Raw genomic sequence first — 19439 nt, 5'->3', positions numbered from 1 at the left:
ATTACTTTTACTTTTAATGGTCAGGAACCATGACAAAAATTTAAAACGTTTCTTATAAAACACATAAGAATTGGTCACGTGATAAATTGTCGGGATCCTGACAAAAGCGTATTTTGAGCACTTTATTTCACTGCTACTAATAATTTGCAGACTTTTTCAAGCAATGGCTCAAATGAAAGCTTGTAACTTTTTCGATCCCCATCAAAATACGTTCAGTATTGTAGTCGAGTGCTTTTTAAGCCTTGTTCTAAGAATGGCCAAGTACAAAGGTATCTGAGTAGTACTCAAGTACAAGTACTTGGGAAAGTGACTTTGAGAACATTGGACATCGAGTCTGAGTTTTGAGTACCAAGTACTCTGTTATCGGAGTACTTGGCTGAGTACAAAGTACTAGGGTTTCTAAGTACAAGTGCAATTAGGAGTTCTAAAACTCATTTATTGGTTGATGAAAGTTTTTTGCAGATGAGTGCTTATTGTCTTTCAATATCGATGCATCAAAGACTCTTTGATGAGAACCTTTAATTGAGTATCGTATTTGTGACTTCAAATACGAGTATTTTAAAGTTGAGTATGGAAATTGAGTACAATTACTTTGCAATTACTTAATTTGGTTAACTCTGCTAGAATGTGTCATGGTCTGAAAGGGGTTTCCATTTCCCTCAATACCCATCCAGTTTGTTTTAAGTAATAATTAGAATTATCACTCGTTAATTGTTTTCTCTCAATGTGAAACACATGACAACACTACTATTTTTCTTTTAAACAGCTATACCAGATTGTATCGGACATTTAAGATAACTGCTAACATTTATGTTAAACGTTTCAGTATTCGTAATTTATATACAATTTTAAAATAATTACTGATGCATTTATAATGACATGTACATGTATTCCTTACAACAAGTCACCAATCTATGCAATAATGTATTATCTGTATGTAAATATTTAAACAACTTGTAATATAGTTTGTGTATATAACCAAGAGTTTATTTTGAATCCTTCCTGTTTTCTTTTATTGTGCATTTATTGAATAATGTGCAAGCAAGGACTCAAGAAGCAATTTGTAACTTATATGTCATGCCATCTTGCAAATTCAGGCTGTTAAACATGAATTGTGTATGCCATTAAAATTGAAAACCAATGATCCGTTTTATTCAATGTGATGAGATACCTGTCCGTTTTATTCAATGTGATGAGATACCTTATTAATCGTTCTATTTTATGATCCGTTTTATTCAATGTGATGAGATACCTTATTAATCGTTCTATTTTGTTGTAAAATGTTGACTATATCTGCCCTGTGAAATCATTTGAAAGCAGCTTGCGTTGAACTAGGTAGTGCCTGGTTTTAGCAAGGAGCCTTTGTTATAATTGTGGATTTTAATTTGTCCATATTGCCGTGTTCAGCGCCCTCTGGCGCTGTATAAGTTTTGGTATTATTATTATTATTTTTATGTTGTTGGTATATTAAGGAGCGCTGCACGTTTATCCAACTTAAAAGGAATGTTTATAGAATATCGGGCAGTGTGTTGCTTGCGTTTGTCTTTTTCCAATTCAAACTTCAAAAGTTTGAACTCTAACACATATTAAGATTGCGAGAGTGTTTTAAGATTGCGAGAGCTTTATTTATGCTCAACTTGTGTGAACAGTTTATTTTTGGGAGAGTTATTTTATTGCCACATTTTATGAACTTAGGAATCAATGAGCTTTCAGATAGAAATGTTTTTTAACACATCTGTGTTAAAAAGAAAACAAATAATAATACATGTTATTTGTTCTTACTTTTACAATAGAAGTTTGGAATCACTGTTGCACCATCCCTGACAGAGGTGGCTTTATTGACTCTGTTACTAACTGCAATATACAATTCCATGCAATATAACAAGTATAAGAACAAGTTATTTACAGAATTAACAAACTAGTGCAGTTTGTTGTGACAAATATACAAATGTGGTGCCAGACGGTCAATATTTCTGACCATTTGGTAAGCTTTTGCATCAGTCAACTCTTATAAGTTTTGATAATTATAAACCATTGCACAGCGCTTGATAAACATTGCAGACTTAGCTTGTGTAGTGACCATGTGCTATGTTATGCACCCATGGCAGGAAAAAGGCTTTGCGAGCTTCGTATTGTGCGTTAAAAGTTTCCGTAAATTGAAAATGTCTTAGTCATGGAGAGACCTTTATTTTTTAAATGACAGTTCTTTCAACTGGTTAGGTGGAATAATGATGTATGCCATTAGGCAATCGCAATATGATCGTCCATTTTAATGGTGAATAATAATTTGCAGTTCTTAATTACACTTCAGAATACCCAATGTGTGTGCCAAAGCAGTCGGTTTTAATTCAACAGGTGCGCAGAGCTGTTTGAATGATGATACCCATTTATAAATAGCACCTTGTAACGGATTTGTAACGTGATGTGGTGCTATCTGCAAACAGCCTAGACTGGGGTAGACACCTCCCTTGATGATAAATGGACTGGGTTTACTTAAATGCATTTATGGGGCCTACAGCTTATCAAAGCAATTATAATAAAGCCTCTTCTCAATAACAACGATTTGTGCAATTCATAATGATAGACGTTAACCAATGTTTGTATGAGAGAGATTGGCTGTTCCCCTTATGGGAGTTTGCTGAGTTCCCTAGACAGGAAGATCGCCTACACAACAAACAAATAAACACCCCAACAAACAAACAAACAAACATAAAAACACAAATACCATGAATCGAACCCACTGATCAACACCAAAACCCAAGTTCAATTCACTTGTCCGCCCTACCACAACACTCAATATTACAATACTTGCAGAAAATACTGCTGAGCAAATGTCTTTTCTAAGCAAATAATGAGTGGGACACCAGTTGCAACAATGTTCACTTTAGGGAATCTTGACAGCAGGTAATCAGTTTCTGTTAAGCAATATTTTGTAAGTTTGTATGCTTACAGATGAAATTGGGACCAGGTAGTTGTGAGGTGTTGTGCTTGGATTACCATCAAAACAAATATTTTGCATGGACAATGAAATAAAAGAGAATAACCCATGATAAACTCTGTAAATAATTTATTTCTTAACTATTTTTTGTTAATATACATTTCTAATCTGTACACTAGACTTAAAGGCAGTGGACACTATTGGTAATTTTTACTCAAAACAATTATCATCATTAAACCTTTCTTGATTACGAGTAATGGGGAGAGGTTGATAGTATCAAACATTGAGAGAAACAGCTCCCTCTGAAGTGCCATAGTTTTCGAGAAAGAAGTAATTTTCCACGAATTTGATTTCGAGACCTCAGATTTAGAACTTGAGGTCTCGAAATCAACCATCTAAACGCACACAACTTCGTGTGACAAGGGTGTTTTTTTTTTTTGGTTATTTTCGATGACCGATTGAGCTCAAATTTTCACAGGTTTGTTATTTTATGCATCTGTTGAGATACACCAACCGTGAAGGCTATTCTTTGACAATTACCAATAGTGTCCACTGCCTTTAACGTCTCACCACCAACATTACATGCACTTACCAACCTTCAACAAAGGAATTAATTTATTACTCACAATGTTTCATTAAAATAATAATAAATTTTAATATTTTAATATTTTCCCCACCACATTAAATTCAAATTAAAAAAGTTTCCAGTAAATCTTTCTTAAAGAAAAGGAGTGACACAAACACCAATGTAATTATAAAAACCTATTAAGAACTTATTTGAAACAAATTTGTAAAGGCCTTTACAAGTCTACGAGTAGTTATTTAAGGTCTTTTGTTTGCAATTTGGAGGTCAATACAGTTCCACACTTGTAAATATTGCTAATAAGTTTAATGTTTGATTAAAGTTATTTGTGGTTGATATCAAGTATTCCATTTTTGGGGGAATATGTTTGATGTCAAACTTGTAGTAAATATTATTCATGACTGTGAAATGAAATTTAATGCAGGCAAAATGGATAGCACATTTACAATGTATATATTAATAACTGATTATATTAAAGCCTGTTGCTTAACAAAATAAAGGTATGACGTAAACATCTGCCCAATGCAAAACAAATATTTAGATAACCACTTAGAAATAAAACAGTAATCAAAAATTACTTTTCAAATAGAATTGCTAAAGCATATACTACCTTTGAGTATCAAAGCTGGAAATGGTTCTAAAAATGACACCTTACATGTAAATATGACTGTAGCTTGAACTAAATAAAACTACTTGACATTTTTGATGGATGGATAGCTCTTGTAAAAGGAAATTAACCAAAATCCTAACCAGCGTGTTTAGATAGGATTGTATCTAATTAGCGGAAAGAAACTGATAGGTAGGCCCTACAGGAAGAATACGAGCCCAATTGATTATCAGGCAGGGCCCAATTGATTATAGTGCAGGGAGCCCAATTTCCAACGGGGCTTGTGCCCAATTGATTATAGTGCAGGGAGCCCAATTGCTAACAGGGCTGAGCCCAATTGATTACAGTGCAGGGAGCCCAATTTCCAACAGGGCTTGTGCCCAATTGATATAGTGCAGGGAGCCCAATTTCCAACAGGGCTTGTGCCCAATTGCTAACAGGGCTGAGCCCAATTGGTTATAGTGCAGGGAGCCTGTGATGGTATCCTGCTCATGTTCACTTTGCAGCAAACCGTTTTTTGCTTATGCAGTTCTATACAATTGGGCTGGAGTTGCAATACAAGGAATACACATCCGTATATTGTGCATTTCGAGATAAATACCAAACACAGCACAACCGCCCACCAATAATGGATTATTATCGGTTTCCTCTCAGGTACTGCCTATTCTTTCCTAATGTAATTTACTGTAGGATGCTTCAAGTGCAGTATAATATAATTGGTTCCGCCACTAGTGGCAGGTCCATTACTTTGCACAGTGACTGTCCGCTCTACTGTTTTTCACTGACTCATTGTACATTGTGACAGATTTCACACAGCTGCTGAGCACACAGACAGTGGGTATGCCCTGCCAAACTCAGCATCAAATCACAAATCATTAGCTCAGTGGTATAAGCTCGTTAATTGTAATTTCATATCCGCAATATAAAAACACTTTGGAGACCAGTCATGATCCAGACCAGGGGTTGATTTCACAAAGATGGTCCTAACTTAGGTCAAGTTCTAGGACTCGTAAGGAGTTATTAACAACTAGAGGCAAGGCTACTCCTAAAGTTACTCCTCAAGATAAGACAAGTCTAAACTCTTTCTGAAATCCACCCCAGGAACTCCAAATACGCAAAACCAATCTTGTAAAATCCACAACTGCACCAATGACCTTAGAAGTCTTTATGCGATACTGTTGTCTTTATTGGTCGATTAGTGTTGAAGCATCCATTGAAGGAAATTGTCTTCCTTATGGTTCTTAAAAAGTGAACTTTGAGATGTGGAATGAAGTTGAATTTGAACTCGGTCTATGCTGGCTCTAATATGAGATTTTACACCAACTCTATTTAATGAAAATCAATTAAATCACAATATTGAATCCAGTCTGGCAAGGCTATTACCTAGTTTTTAAATAAATAGTTTCCAGGAAATGTTGGTCAGTGGTGATCTTGAAAATAAACAGTCACAGCAAAACACCAAAATAAGCAAATTATAGTTTGCGTAATGAGGTTAGCACAAATGTGCGCCTTTGTAAATAAAATGTTAGTAACTTCCTAAAAAACATGTCACCAGGAAGTGTTTGTGGTTTTTACTTGCAAAAAGCAACAACAGTTTCAGCAAACTGCAAGTACAAAATAGTTATAATGTTTAGTTAAATAAGAGGTTTCAAAGCAAGGTATAAAATTTCATAAACTGAGGCTGTATATATGGCACATGCTTTTGAATTCCTCATACAAAACAAACATATATTAATAACGCATTACTCAAACAACAGCAAAGGTCTGGAATACTTACTGTATGCAGACAAAAGCATTTTTGATAATTCGGTCACAGGCTCCGACTTGACTCAAGATCGGCAATGACCAAAAATTAGACTCGGTCATCTGGACTTGGACTTGATGTTTGTAAACTATTACAACATTTGAACTTCTTGTAACAATTATTAAAACGTATAAATTTTTCACAAAGTGGACCATTTTGAGTTTCAGGGTTTTATCATTAATTCAACCAGCCTCTTGCTAGTCTTCTGTAAGGGCCTACTTCCAAGTAATACAAAACAACATTTGTTGTTGTTGGTTACACATTCGTCAACTTTTGAATTGCTCAAACAATTGATGAAAAGTAAAGTGTCGCTATTTTGATAAGATTATCGTGTGGGTACCTACACAGGTCACCACACATTGAGTTTCACAACACAGACCATATACATGTACTCTGAGATTGGGGATTGTTTACTTGAAGAACAAACAAACAAAAAAAACATTTAAAAAATGGCAAGTGAATTCCTCTTGAGTTTCAAAACAAGCGCCTCCAACTTGGAGTATTTTACTTAGAGATAATTACAGATTCTGAATTGGCCACAAATTGTCACAAGAGGGGGTAATCCTTTATCACAGGATTGCAAATTTACACCCTTGTTGAAATGCAATGAGAGATCTATGGTTATTTACCTCAAATCAGGCATGATTATGGGTTAAAGTAATACATTTTATGGTATAGGGGGCTCGGTCTATCAGAAAATACATTTAAGATGAACTTTATAACTAAGGTCATTTAAACTGTGGCATAAATTAACAGAGGAATACAAAATGGAATTTACAAAATGCAACTTTAACTTGGGTTGATGTTATATACTTTAGGCTATAGGGGCTTTGTCCATCAAATTATAGATTTCAATTGACTTTCACTTCATGCAGCGCTCACACCAGCTGTTTTTTGAGTCGTACCGGTAACTTTGTTTATCCTCTAACATTGTAAACTTACAATGGCATAAATTATCAGCGGGTTACAAATGGATTAAATCAAGTCTCTAAAACATGTTCTCTTGATCAACCCAAGCATGACTTGTTCTTAGGAATTCAAATATTAATAATAATTGAGTTACTTGGAGGATAGGTTAGGCAGTTGACTTTTCTTCTGAAGTTAAAATTGGAAATAACCTCTTCCGCAATAAAAGGCTAATGTGTATTCTATAATTTTACCAACGTTTCACATGGACAGTTACCAAAGTGATTGTGGCTTCGGCCACCTCAAGTTGTTGCATCAACTGAATAATTTATTAACTGGTAAACATAAACTCTGCATACCCAATTTGGGATTAGGAGAGGATACCAGGTGAACTGGATCAAAACAACTGCCACTCACTTTTTATCGGTACACGACAAAACTTAGTACAGAATTGATTATAAGAAACATCCATCAATCAATATTAACTTCATTATTATAGAAACCAATTAATCCAAATAAAATTCCACTTAAACTTTGATATTAATATTATACAATAGAAATATATATGCCTTGCACAACTTTATAGAAAAACTAAACCAAACCTCACGTTCCGTTAAGGAGTCTGGTGACGGGGGCAACTAGTAGGTCTTGGTACTGACTCAACGCTTCCTTGAGTGCATTACACACCTGTGAGGAGGTGCAAGTGGTACAGTCCACCAGGTATGGGTACAGGTCAATGACTTGGCTCCAGGTAGCATGGTCCACTGTCAAAAGAGGGTAGATTCAAATTAAAATGTGATGAGGGTGACAGTGATTGAGGTCTTGATTCAGAGGGTGGTTGGATTGGCAAAGTGGTATCTTTCCTCACCTTCCACAGCTAGGACCCGGTTAGAATCATGCCAAGGGCACTACAAGGATTGGGTTTTCAGTCCCTACCTGACTGTGTGGGTTTTTGCATGGAATCATTCCCTGGGTTTTCCCTCACATAATTCTTCCGTTGTCTTTTCTCCATTGGATTTTGTCTAGTAAAGTGATGAAGTTTGCTTTTCCTTTGTCTTTTCGCCATTGGGTTTTGTCTAGTAAAGTGATGAAGTTTGCTTTTCTTTTGTCTTTTCTCCATTGGTGAATGAAGTTTGCTTTTCTGAGAGTGATTGGTTTCACTGGTCAACAACTGGTCAGGTTGACTGAGTGGTTTTGTTCACTGGTCAACAACTGGTCAGGTTGACTGAGTGGTTTTGTTCACTGGTCAACAACTGGTCAGGTTGACTGAGTGGTTTTGTTCACTGGTCAACAACTGGTCAGGTTGACTGAGTGGTTTTGTTCACTGGTCAACAACTGGTCAGGTTGACTGAGTGGTTTTGTTCACTGGTCAACAACTGGTCAGGTTGACTGAGTGGTTTTGTTCCCGGCCTTTCACCTCTGTGGACCCCGATTCAAATCCCATTTCAGACTGGAGTCTTGCACGTGTGTAAAGTTTGATTCCCTACATGCATGGGTTTCCCCCAATAAGAGTGATCCTCCCACATCTAAAACTTAACATTTCTTCTCATTTCCTAATCACTATACTGTTTGACCCTTGCACTGGCAACTGGTGTGATGAAATAAATATCATAAATCAACAAACAATTTGTATTTTCAGTCACCATCAGTACCTGCCACTTATCAATGAGGCAGGTTTATGTCTTGTGCGATAATTTGCAGTGAATTGCAATCATAGAAAACAGACAACATTAATAGCGTTTTGGCTGGTGTCCAGTTTGTGCTGGAGAACATTGTCCATGCTAAGCAAACTTGTACTCTTAAAAATGAATATGATCAGGGCTCATTAGTTTTACAAGATTGTCCTGGCCGAGTGCACCAGACTCAAGTTCTGAAGTTGTCAGAAAGTGGGTTCACATCCCGGTCATGGCACTCGAGTGTCCGCGAGCAAGGCTCTATAATTGCTGTGTCTTTTGAATGGGATGTAAAGGAAGTACGTCCTGTGTGTTGTGTAGTGTAAAAGAACCAAGTAGACTTATCCTTAAGAGAAATGATAACTCTTACCATTGCCACTATTAGCTTTCTTTAGGGAATGTATCAAAGTAGTTATAGCTTGAAGAACAAACGACATCTCGGCCATCCTAGATCTAAAAACAAAGGCCACAGAAAATATATCATAAATTGGCTACCAAATGTATACATGGTCACAGTGTGTTTTAGGTCCTGGGGTATGACGTTAAATTGCACCTCAGGTAAAGCTGACTCACACCGTCTGAACCTGAGGGTTTGAGCGCTATGTGTTGATTGGAAGTAAGACCCAGATAACTCACCTGGGAAGAGGGCACTTTCCACTGAGTCGTTCATCCTCTACGTACTTCTGTAATACCTCTTGGCAACGTTGTAGCAACGCAGACAAAGCCATCTTAGTTAGACCGCCCTCATCTGTCATCTTACTCAAGTCATGCGCAATGAACGAGAACTGTAGCAACGTCTCAAAACAGGACTTGGCAAACTCTTCTCTCAATTGACGGTTGTCAACATCTAATAATTGGAAAGATACAGATGTTAGCGTTTAGTGTTAAAGTGGAAACCCAGGAAGACTCTTGCCTAATAACAATGATCTGGACCCCCTGAAGCCAAGTGTTGCCACTTTGAATGTTGACAAAGTCTGAGATCTCAACTTGTGTGTAAATTACATAATTATAGCAAGAACATCAGGGAAATAAATTACATTCACAATTCATTGTTTTACAACAATTACTGTCCTCTGCTCTTTGTTGTACTATTATAAACACAGTACGTTAAGCATATTGGTGTGGTGTGGTCCCCGAGTGGTCTAGCGCACCAGACTCAAGTTCCAATGTTCTGATCAGCAGAGTGTGGGTTCGGGTCCCAGTCTTGACACCTGTGTCCTTAAACGAGACCCTTATCCATTGTTGTGTTGTCCGTTGAACATGACTATAGCCGTTGATTCTGTGTGTTGTGTAATGCATATTTTAACGAACCCAGTACACTAATGATTAAGAGAGAAAGTTTGCCCATTCTGGTATGATGATTGGCTGCAAATTTCATTAGAAAAAGTACCTCATGATTCAAACACAGCATACCTATCATAACTCACAGTGCTTTGAATCCTATGGCAAAACTAAATAAATAAATTGACATAAATAGTATATATGAATGCGATAGACCTACCTAGGAAGCTGGCGGTGTTAGCTGAATGAATTGATCCCCTGTTCAATAGAGTCATTATCCTAGCAGTAAACAGCTCGGGTGTATTTGTGGAGTGGGGCAATATAGTCTGACGCACCATTTGTACAACCTGTACATCAATGGCTTCTACACGCTGTTGCTCTTCAACAGATGTTGATGTTGGGGCCGGACTGAGGGACAAAACAATCACAAGATTTAAATCTCTTTTTTTTAATATTTAATATATGGCAATTGGCATTAACGATAAAGAATAGTTGTTTTTGTATCCATATACACTGATATGTGTGTGTTAGCACTGTATAATTGGTACTCTCCTGAGCTCTGTGAAAAAAATTACAGGCATTTACTCCGGTTGGATTCAAACCCACGACCTTTGCAATTCTAGAGCAGTGTCTTACCAATCCATGTCATTGTGCCTAGTCAGTAAGAGACTGCTCTAGAATTGCAAAGGTCCTGGGTTCAAATCCTACCCGAGTAAAGCCTGTGATTTTTTTTCACAGAAGAAGTTCTGAGTATACGGTTCGAGTCCCACTCTGATAAATTTTTCTTTTTTCAACTCCAAATCATAAACAAACTTTTGCATGAGAGAGAGACTTGCTTTTGCTAACTTGGTGTTTATATCCCCTTGTGGGAGTTTGCAGAGTTCCCTTGTTGGAAAGATTACCTTAACAAAAAACAAACAAACAAACAAACAAACAAACAAAACTCATCGAATGCTTGAACTGAATACTCACTGATCAGAGAAGAGGAATAACTCAAACGCAGCTGCGAGATCAAGCCACATATCTGTAAAGTGACTCGCTGTTGATGGTTGCCTAGCGACTGGTAGGCCCACTGGTAGGATCTCAAGGAGTGAGCTGATGGCTAGCTTCCATGTAGTGGGGGAGGGGCAAGCATATTTCAGGCCAAGTGGTAGTTGGAGAACCTATAGTGTGAATCACAATTGTATTAACACTGATCGCTCTGAATCGTCCACACAATCCATGTGTCATGGTGGTGTTCGAGTTTGATGGATTTGGTGATCTCCAAACCATCCAATCTTGGCATGAAGCAAGGCACTTATTGTCAGAGTTCAATCGTTAGGACGTTTGCCGAGTTCCCTCGGCTGGAAGATTATTAAAACAGGCAGACACTGGAACATAGACTCCCAAATTAGCGCAACCAAGATTATTGTGATGATGTAGCCTATTATATATACCCTACTACATGCACAACATGCAGCGCACATACACGTCTTCTGTGTGACGTTTTGGGTGTCAAAACATGCACAAAAGGAATGGACTCCCAGGAGGTGTGTAGGTGTGTAAACACGTGTACCATCCTTTTGAGTGCATTTTTGACACCCAAAATGGCTGACAGGAGACGCGCGTGTAATGTGTGCTGCGTGTTGTGTATAGGGTCTATATTGAGTCCGTACCTTGAGTATGTTCTGAAGAACATGAAGTCTAACTACTTGGGGATGACTGGCTGTGGTCTTATACAAAGCAGTCGTCATCTCTAAGGCCTTCTCAGCAAATGGTACGTAGTTCATGGAGACCCAATCAGACTAAATACAAAAAAAACACTAGAGAGTTAAATAATAATAATCATCCTAATAACTGCATGACATTACTGTAATGAATCTCAATGCCTGTTATGAACAAAAATAATTATAAACATACACAGCAGATTTGCAAATTTTTTTAAGCGGCTGGGGTTCGGGGGCCTTCTTGGAAGGAGGTTGACAACTTTGAAACTTCTCATCTAGACAGCAAATTATTGAAATAAAATAAGACGCTTAGGAAATTTTGTGGTTAAAACTTTGTTTTCACAATCTGTTTTGCTGAATTCATGTTCTTGAGAAACTTTGAATTCTCTCAAGTGGGCACATTGTACACATACAGGTAGTCAAGTAGTAACTGATGAGTGATACAGGTTGATAAGAGAATAGGAAAAAGGACAAGTTAAATAGCAAAAGAATGATAACAATATTTTAAGAAGGGAAAGACAACAAAGTAATTTTGTGAGAATATAAAGTAACGTTAAGAAGTTATGTGGAAAGAAGTGTATAGTACACCAACCAGTGTAGTTCAATGACCACAACAATGTTGTAAAAACAAGTAATAATGAAGTTGTGTTAAATGTCAAACAAATAAAACAAACTGAGTTTAGACCATCATACTGGTTTCTGAACTACACAAACATCACATTTTGCTTGCCAATTTGCAGTTAATAGATGCAAGTAAACATATGATGGCTTCAGGCTGTCACAAGAGAGACTTACAAAGCTCAGTATCTTGCACTGAGAAACATAAGTTTCCTACATTGATTCTCCACATACTAGAAACTCTATTTTGTTCTTTTTCTCTGATGTTTATTCTGACATACCTGGGTATTGCCTCTATAATTATCCCATTTCTCCTGTACAGAAGCAAGGCGGACAAAAGAAAAGTAGACACATTCTATTGTTAGATAATAATTTTTTATAGATTCCTATAAAGGTAGAGTTATAGATTGGTTTATGTCAACTATTACTGAATACAGTGTCTACTTCAGAAAACAGAACAAACTGTCACTCTACTTTTGCAAGCATGTATAAAATCCATCCATGTTTTAAGAGCAGCGGGTACCAACCGCATCTCTGGCTGCATCATTTGCGAACAGACGCCAACCCACAGAAACTATGTTTTGAGTCAACAAATATCCAAACCATATTAGTTCCATGGGACTACTTTCTCAAAATAGTTGATACTATCAAGTAAATTTCCACCATAGTTAATTTTTTGAGAAGTTACCAATCTATGACACTGCCTTTAAACAATTGAACAAATTGCATTTATGGCATCGTTGTTATGGAAGATGATCTCAGGTGCATTAGTTGATCAAAAATAACAGTTCAAACCAAGCAGCTCTCCCCATAAGCTTAAATTAGAGGGAAACTTAAACCAAGTTATAAAGAAAGACACTGCAAGAACCATACCAGCATTCAAATAAGTACAATGCAATTCTATCACCCAGGCTTTGTGTACAAAGAAAGACCTGCAAGAACCATACCAGCATTCAAATAAGTACAATGCAATTCCATCACCCAGGCTTTGTGTACAAAGAAAGACACTGCAAGAACCATACCAGCATTCAAATAAGTACAATGCAATTCCATCACCCAGGCTTTGTGTACAACCAACTGGGGCCAATAAGCCGTATCATTTTGAGCAGTGTCTGATACAATGACTTGCTTAGTCACACAGTTTGGCATGTTAATCTGGAGGTTGCCGGTTCAAGTCCCAATCTGGTCAATTTGTCTTTGTTCAATCCAAAAGTTATAAAAGTCACCCAGTCATTTCCCCTTGTGGTTTATTGTACTTTCAAAGGATTTGTTTGAAAGTCTATTTTTCCTGTGAAAAAATGAAATGAGCAAAACTGATGGTGTTTGATTCAAACCTACATGTATTCAGTCCTGGCTACTGTTTGTGAATGAAAAATGTCATGTTTGTGGCTTAAAACGTGAATGACCCCATGTGCATACGTACAGTGTCAGCATGACATGAAGCAAACCAAATCGTGGACATTTTCACTTAATTGTGCAATGAAGTTTTTCTGCCTGATCACTAAGTGCTGTGAAACTATAGGGTTGTAGTTGAAATATTAAAAACAAATTAGTTTTTGGAGCCCAAAATGATGGCAAAGATTGCATGTTTTGTTGATGTGAGCAAGTTGACATCTTAAAGCCATTGGACACTTTCGGAACAGAAAGAAAAAAAAAGTTCACAGATTTACATATAACTTTCAGGGTTTACAGAAGGTAATGGTGAAAGACTTCCCTTTAAATATTATTCCATGAAATGCTTTACTTTTTGAGAAAACATTAAAACAATATCATTTCTCGCTATCGAGAATTACGTATTTATTTAAAACACATGTCATGACACGGCGAACATGCGGAAACAAGGGTGGATTTTCCCGTTATTTTCTCCCGACTCCGATGACCGATTGAGCCTAAATTTTCACAGGTTTGTTATTTTATATATAAGTTGTGATACACGAAGTGTGGGCCTTGGATAATACTGTTTAACGAAAGTGTCCAATGGCTTTAAGTTTCGTTGGAATGAATGGCTGGCAGAGCTATGCGGCTATGGCTGGTGAAGCCGGTTCTTTGATGTTGTCAGTGACTTCAGGTCATGGAAATAGTCATAGCTGAAGTAATTAGATTTTGATTCAACCATACCCTCTTCATAATTTAAGCATTTTCTGAGATATGTACTGAAAACTCAAAATTATTTAATTTTTATGCTACTATGGAGAAATGACAACTAACTCATTTTGGTGTTACACTAATTTACAGTAAATTTTCTTCTTAATCGTGATGGTTCCATGTGTATATATATGTACTTGCCCGGTAAAGTTTGTTCTTGAGAGAACTGTCTTGCTATATATTCCACTACCGCAGAGTAGATTGTTTGGTAGCAGAATATAGCAAGACAGTTCTCTAGTAGATGGTGTTACCTCAGACCAAATACATATTGATACTTCACCATGCAGGAATTGTCTGTCGCAGTGCAAGCAAAACAACCTCAGTTACCAAGATGCCACAGTACGTTTGTTTATGAGAATTTGGTGTTTGCAAGACCAATAGTTAGTATTAAACCAATTAGTAAACCCAAGCAATCATAATGCAGCATTAGTAAAAGTCCCAGTTGCCCCGGGAAATATTTCTGTCTTTTTGTTATAATTAGAGCCATTTTAGCTTCACTCTCCACAACCACAATATTTAAGAAATTCAAAGCTTCATTTTGGTAACTTAATAATTATGCAAAAGCTTATGAACTTGGAAAGGTTTTTACCGTTGTTTGCTGTTTTCTGAACATCGGTACCTACATTGTAATGTGATGATATTGTCATGGGTTAATTTAAAGATTTGATAATTAGAAGGAACGTTCTCCTTCTTTGTGATCCCTTCCAAGGTTTAATATAAGAGGGCGTTTAGAGTAGTTCTCGTTGAGAATTTAGGGGGGGGGGGGGGGGGGTGTTTGAGGGCGAATCATCAGGTGTCAACCATTCAGGTTTTTATTATTTAACCAAAACGTTTGAAGCACTGTACTTAGTGTGCAGAATTTTTGTTTGTTTGTGTTTTTCAAATACACATCGTATCAGATAGAGAAACAAATCCATGGAAACTAACACAAACCAATCAATTAACAAAATCATAATGTTTTGGGGAAAGGGTTGTCATAGGAATCTGAAATATAATGTACAAAACATACAAAAACTGTGCACATGTGCCTATATCATTTTCACTGAGTTGTTTTCCGGTAAGCAAATTTCTTTGTTGCTTACTAAAACAGAACTATGTGCCTGAGCAAAAATGATTTCATAACAATCACCCTTCAATGGATTTGCATTGTGTCTTCAATTGTATGAGAACCGATGGCAAGTTAGCAAGCCTTTAGCTTTGCTTTCGGTAAGCAGTGATTATTGAATAGACACTCTGCTTATAGGGATGCTCAGCAAGCAGAAATCAACCCTGCTTACAGATAAAACCAGCCCCTAGGTATACTTTTTAGAGCTAACCTGACATCGAATACACAGAAACACATCAATCATAAAGGAATATTTAACAAATTTACCAACATGCTTATCATTCAGAATACTACAAAAAACACAAACAACTTGCTGAACCAACTACAAGCTACATGTAATAAATGATCAATGATAAATTAAATGTATGGGCTGTGCAGTTTCTCATTGATAAAGGGCATCTATTTAAGGGACATGCAAATTTGTACTAGAACATTAACAGGGGCACCTATAGAGGCAATGACCAGTGTCCAACTTCATAGCCATGTTTAAGCACAGTAAGTAGCAAAGTTATGATTACCAGAAATTTGTACAATTTGTGAGTGGTTTCCTGCTCATTTTTGCTTAGCAGAAAATTGTTAATCAATATTTTCTGCTTTTAAAAGCAGATCTATGAAATTGGGCCGAGGTGCAAGAGGGTGATTGCCTTCATGAAGTGCCAGGCCTAACATAGCAGGAACATGCAGAGTGTATGGGAATTATTGGATACACTGTTTATGGATACAGTCTTCACTTTGGGGTTTCCACACTGCACAACAGAGTGACGACCATTAGTGTAACAACTATGTTCAGTGAAATACATAAATCAAGTCACCCAACCTCTATCAACAACAGAAATGAGCAATTTCCAACATAAACAAGTGCCACAGTGCTTTCAGTACACCAAATGTACATCCAAATAAATGATCACAACATCACATCTCTTGCAAAGAAATCAAATAATTTGCAGATACACATTATTGTGTCTATACTAGCACAGATTCTAACAGCCCAAAACAAAATGTAAACCACGCTAACAATCGTATCTTGTTGAAGGAGGGTGAGAGAAGGGGGGGGGGTAACAATAACACATCTCTTGCAAAAGAAAACATAATAATTGGAAGATACACATAAATGTAACAATTTCTATACGAGCACAAATGTTTATTAGCCCAAGGCAACTGTTTACAACAGACAAAGAAATCTACCTTGAGGAAAGCCTGGGATGGGGAGGGGGGTGGGGCTATAGGATGGTAGTTAAAAACTACACACATGCATGAAAGCTGACTTGTTTACAAGTTTAATACGTGTACTGCAGCCTTACATGAGGCTCCATGCATCTAGCTTGACCTAATTGTTAACACCTACAGTTATCATTTTCATCATAGTGATTCAAGTAGAAATATCTCAGAAGATGTGATGGTTCTAGCAACATTCATTGAAGTATGATTCTGGGGTTTTGAAAATCAATTCTTTACTAAATAAAAACAAAAATTATAATAATACTGCAAAAAGTACAAAAACAACGATCAAATGAAAGCAGCTAATCACACTGGCAAGGTAGTCTTTACTTTAGGTTTGGAAGTAAAAGTTAAACCAATTCCATTTTACCGAGAGGCAGGCAAAAAGAAACATGCATAATGTGTGAAACCAGGCTACAGTGGGTGCAAGCAGCTGAGAGTAATGGAAAGTCTATAGGTGGAATGACACACAGCAGGATGGTATAATGGTTTAATGGGTACGATACCTTCCACTCAAAGATTGCTCGATCAAACTAAACAGATTCATGTAGGTGGAATGAGGGACAAAAAGAAAAACCATTGTTTGTTACTCCTAGGAAAGAAAATTCCTAATACACTCATTCCTTTTAATTCATATTTTGAATCTCAGACTTATTGGGTGTACATTTTTACTATTTTATATAAAAACCAAAATCAGATTTGTAATTTTGTGATTGGTTGACAGGGTACGTAACCGTCCAGTTTGAGTAACCAATTTTTGTTGTATGCAAAGTCTTGTCATTGTTAGTATTTTGTCTTTGACGTTTTTAAATTGAATGTGAGGGTCCTATATGATCAGCTGTGCTGGAAGGATCACCCTTGTTAAATATGATTTGTTTTTAACAGTAATGGACTAAACAACTCATTTCTTAACAAATTCACGTTGCATGGGGCCCATGGTACATTTCTACTTGGCCACAACAAACCACACAAATGTTTCTGGCACCAACAAATACCAAGAAAACTTACAGAAAAGACGACAGAAAACACACACGGAGAAAAGAAGTTTTGAAAAAAAAAAATGTTTTAGTTGTTTGGTGGAAGTTTGTTATAGAAAAGATTTCAGGAGATTGAAAAAGAGGAAGAGGTTTTTAATTTGTAATGAAATGATTAGAGAAGAGACATACAATAATAGAATCCACTGAATGTACCTTATAATACAAATTGAGACTCTGGTTTTAAAGACACAATTCCACACTAACAATTTACAAACATTTGTTTGCATTGATGTGCTAGATATTAGTCCCATAGCATAACAGTTCAGGCCTTGAATTTCATCATTGAGAGGGCAAGGCCGTTATTTTACAAAAAACACTTCCATAGGATAATCATAAAGTCAATGGAAAATTGTTGAAAGGCCAAGACCAGGGGGGCATGGCCTCCGTGGCTGGTGTGTAATTCCAGGCCTACAGTTGCAGCGTTTCTTCAAGCGTTACTAAACCATATATTAACTCAGAGATGGTAGGCATCCCAGTAGCACACTATTCAGTAAACAGTTCCAGTACTGTACCATATATTGACTCAGAGATGGTAGGCATCCCAGTAGCACACTATTCAGTAAACAGTTCCAGTACTGTACCATATCTTGACTCAGAGATGGTAGGCATCCCAGTAGCACACTATTCAGTAAACAGTTCCAGTACTGTACCATATCTTGACTCAGAGATGGTAGGCATCCCAGTAGCACACTATTCAGTAAACAGTTCCAGTACTGTACCATATCTTGACTCAGAGATGGTAGGCATCCCAGTAGCACACTATTCAGTAAACAGTTCCAGTACTGTACCATATATTGACTCAGAGATGGTAGGCATCCCAGTAGCACACTATTCAGTAAACAGTTCCAGTACTGTACCTTATATTGACTCAGAGATGGTAGGCATCCCAGTAGCACACTATTCAGTAAACAGTTCCAGTACTGTACCTTATATTGACTCAGAGATGGTAGGCATCCCAGTAGCACACTATTCAGTAAACAGTTCCAGTACTGTACCTTATATTGACTCAGAGATGGTAGGCATCCCAGTAGCACACTATTCAGTAAACAGTTCCAGTACTGTACCATATCTTGACTCAGAGATGGTAGGCATCCCAGTAGCACACTATTCAGTAAACAGTTCCAGTACTGTACCTTATCTTGACTCAGAGATGGTAGGCATCCCAGTAGCACACTATTCAGTAAACAGTTCCAGTACTGTACCTTATCTTGACTCAAAGAGATTATACATGTAATCAGAGAATTATTGGGATTATTAACACATAAAGAATAACTGACCTGTTTGGACGAGGCTTTAGTGACAACCTTGGTCTCAATCTGGCCAAACGAGGGCGCTTGACATGAGTATGTAACAAAGGTCAGGAGTTGATCAAATACTGCTGGATACATGGACTGCATAGACTCAGACGCACCGCCAATAGCCTGAATGAATTAGCAGGAAGAAAAACATGCAATTTTATTAACTCAAGACTCAATCGGGCAACTAGTCACCTAGCACACCCAATGGCTTAGTAGCAACACATCTACCCTAGATTGGCAGGGGTCATGGGTTCGAATCCTACCACAGTATGTATGTGGGTTTTCTTTCTGTAGGACTCTGGATAGCACTAAGTGTACAGTGCTTACCACATATCAGGGAAAATATTATTCTTTATTATTGATGCCATTATTACATGTATTAAGTTGTTCTGGTGCCCAATAATAATGATGATGAGATTCATATTGGTCTAAAACTATCTCTTTCTACGCTGGTACTCAGTAAAGTCCACTTCTGGATGTAAAAGCTGAGGTGAAGACTAGGTGTGCATGAAACAGGTGG

At 37.2% G+C, this 19439-nt stretch overlaps 1 protein-coding gene across 3 annotated transcripts in view; it reads right to left on the bottom strand.

The window, feature by feature from the left end:
* Positions 1-3428: 3428 nt before the first annotated feature.
* The window catches only part of LOC117307387 (protein MON2 homolog), a 34588-nt gene continuing 18577 nt past the window's right edge, over positions 3429-19439 (bottom strand). For all 3 annotated transcript variants that reach the window (XM_033792123.1, XM_033792126.1, XM_033792124.1), the window contains 10 exons: positions 18899-19042; positions 17091-17117; positions 14851-14880; positions 12398-12430; positions 11448-11576; positions 10765-10955; positions 10013-10200; positions 9148-9358; positions 8882-8964; positions 3429-7602 (listed from right to left, as the gene is read on the bottom strand). In XM_033792123.1, coding sequence (XP_033648014.1) covers positions 7442-7602; positions 8882-8964; positions 9148-9358; positions 10013-10200; positions 10765-10955; positions 11448-11576; positions 12398-12430; positions 14851-14880; positions 17091-17117; positions 18899-19042 — 1197 coding nt within the window. In that variant the 3' untranslated portion in view covers positions 3429-7441. The remainder of the gene's footprint in view (positions 7603-8881; positions 8965-9147; positions 9359-10012; positions 10201-10764; positions 10956-11447; positions 11577-12397; positions 12431-14850; positions 14881-17090; positions 17118-18898; positions 19043-19439) is intronic.

This window comes from Asterias rubens, chromosome 2 (assembly GCF_902459465.1).
Source record: "Asterias rubens chromosome 2, eAstRub1.3, whole genome shotgun sequence".
Taxonomy (NCBI): domain Eukaryota; kingdom Metazoa; phylum Echinodermata; class Asteroidea; order Forcipulatida; family Asteriidae; genus Asterias; species Asterias rubens.
The sequence above is the reverse complement of the archived record's forward strand: the minus strand, read 5'-3'. Positions and strand labels throughout refer to the sequence as shown.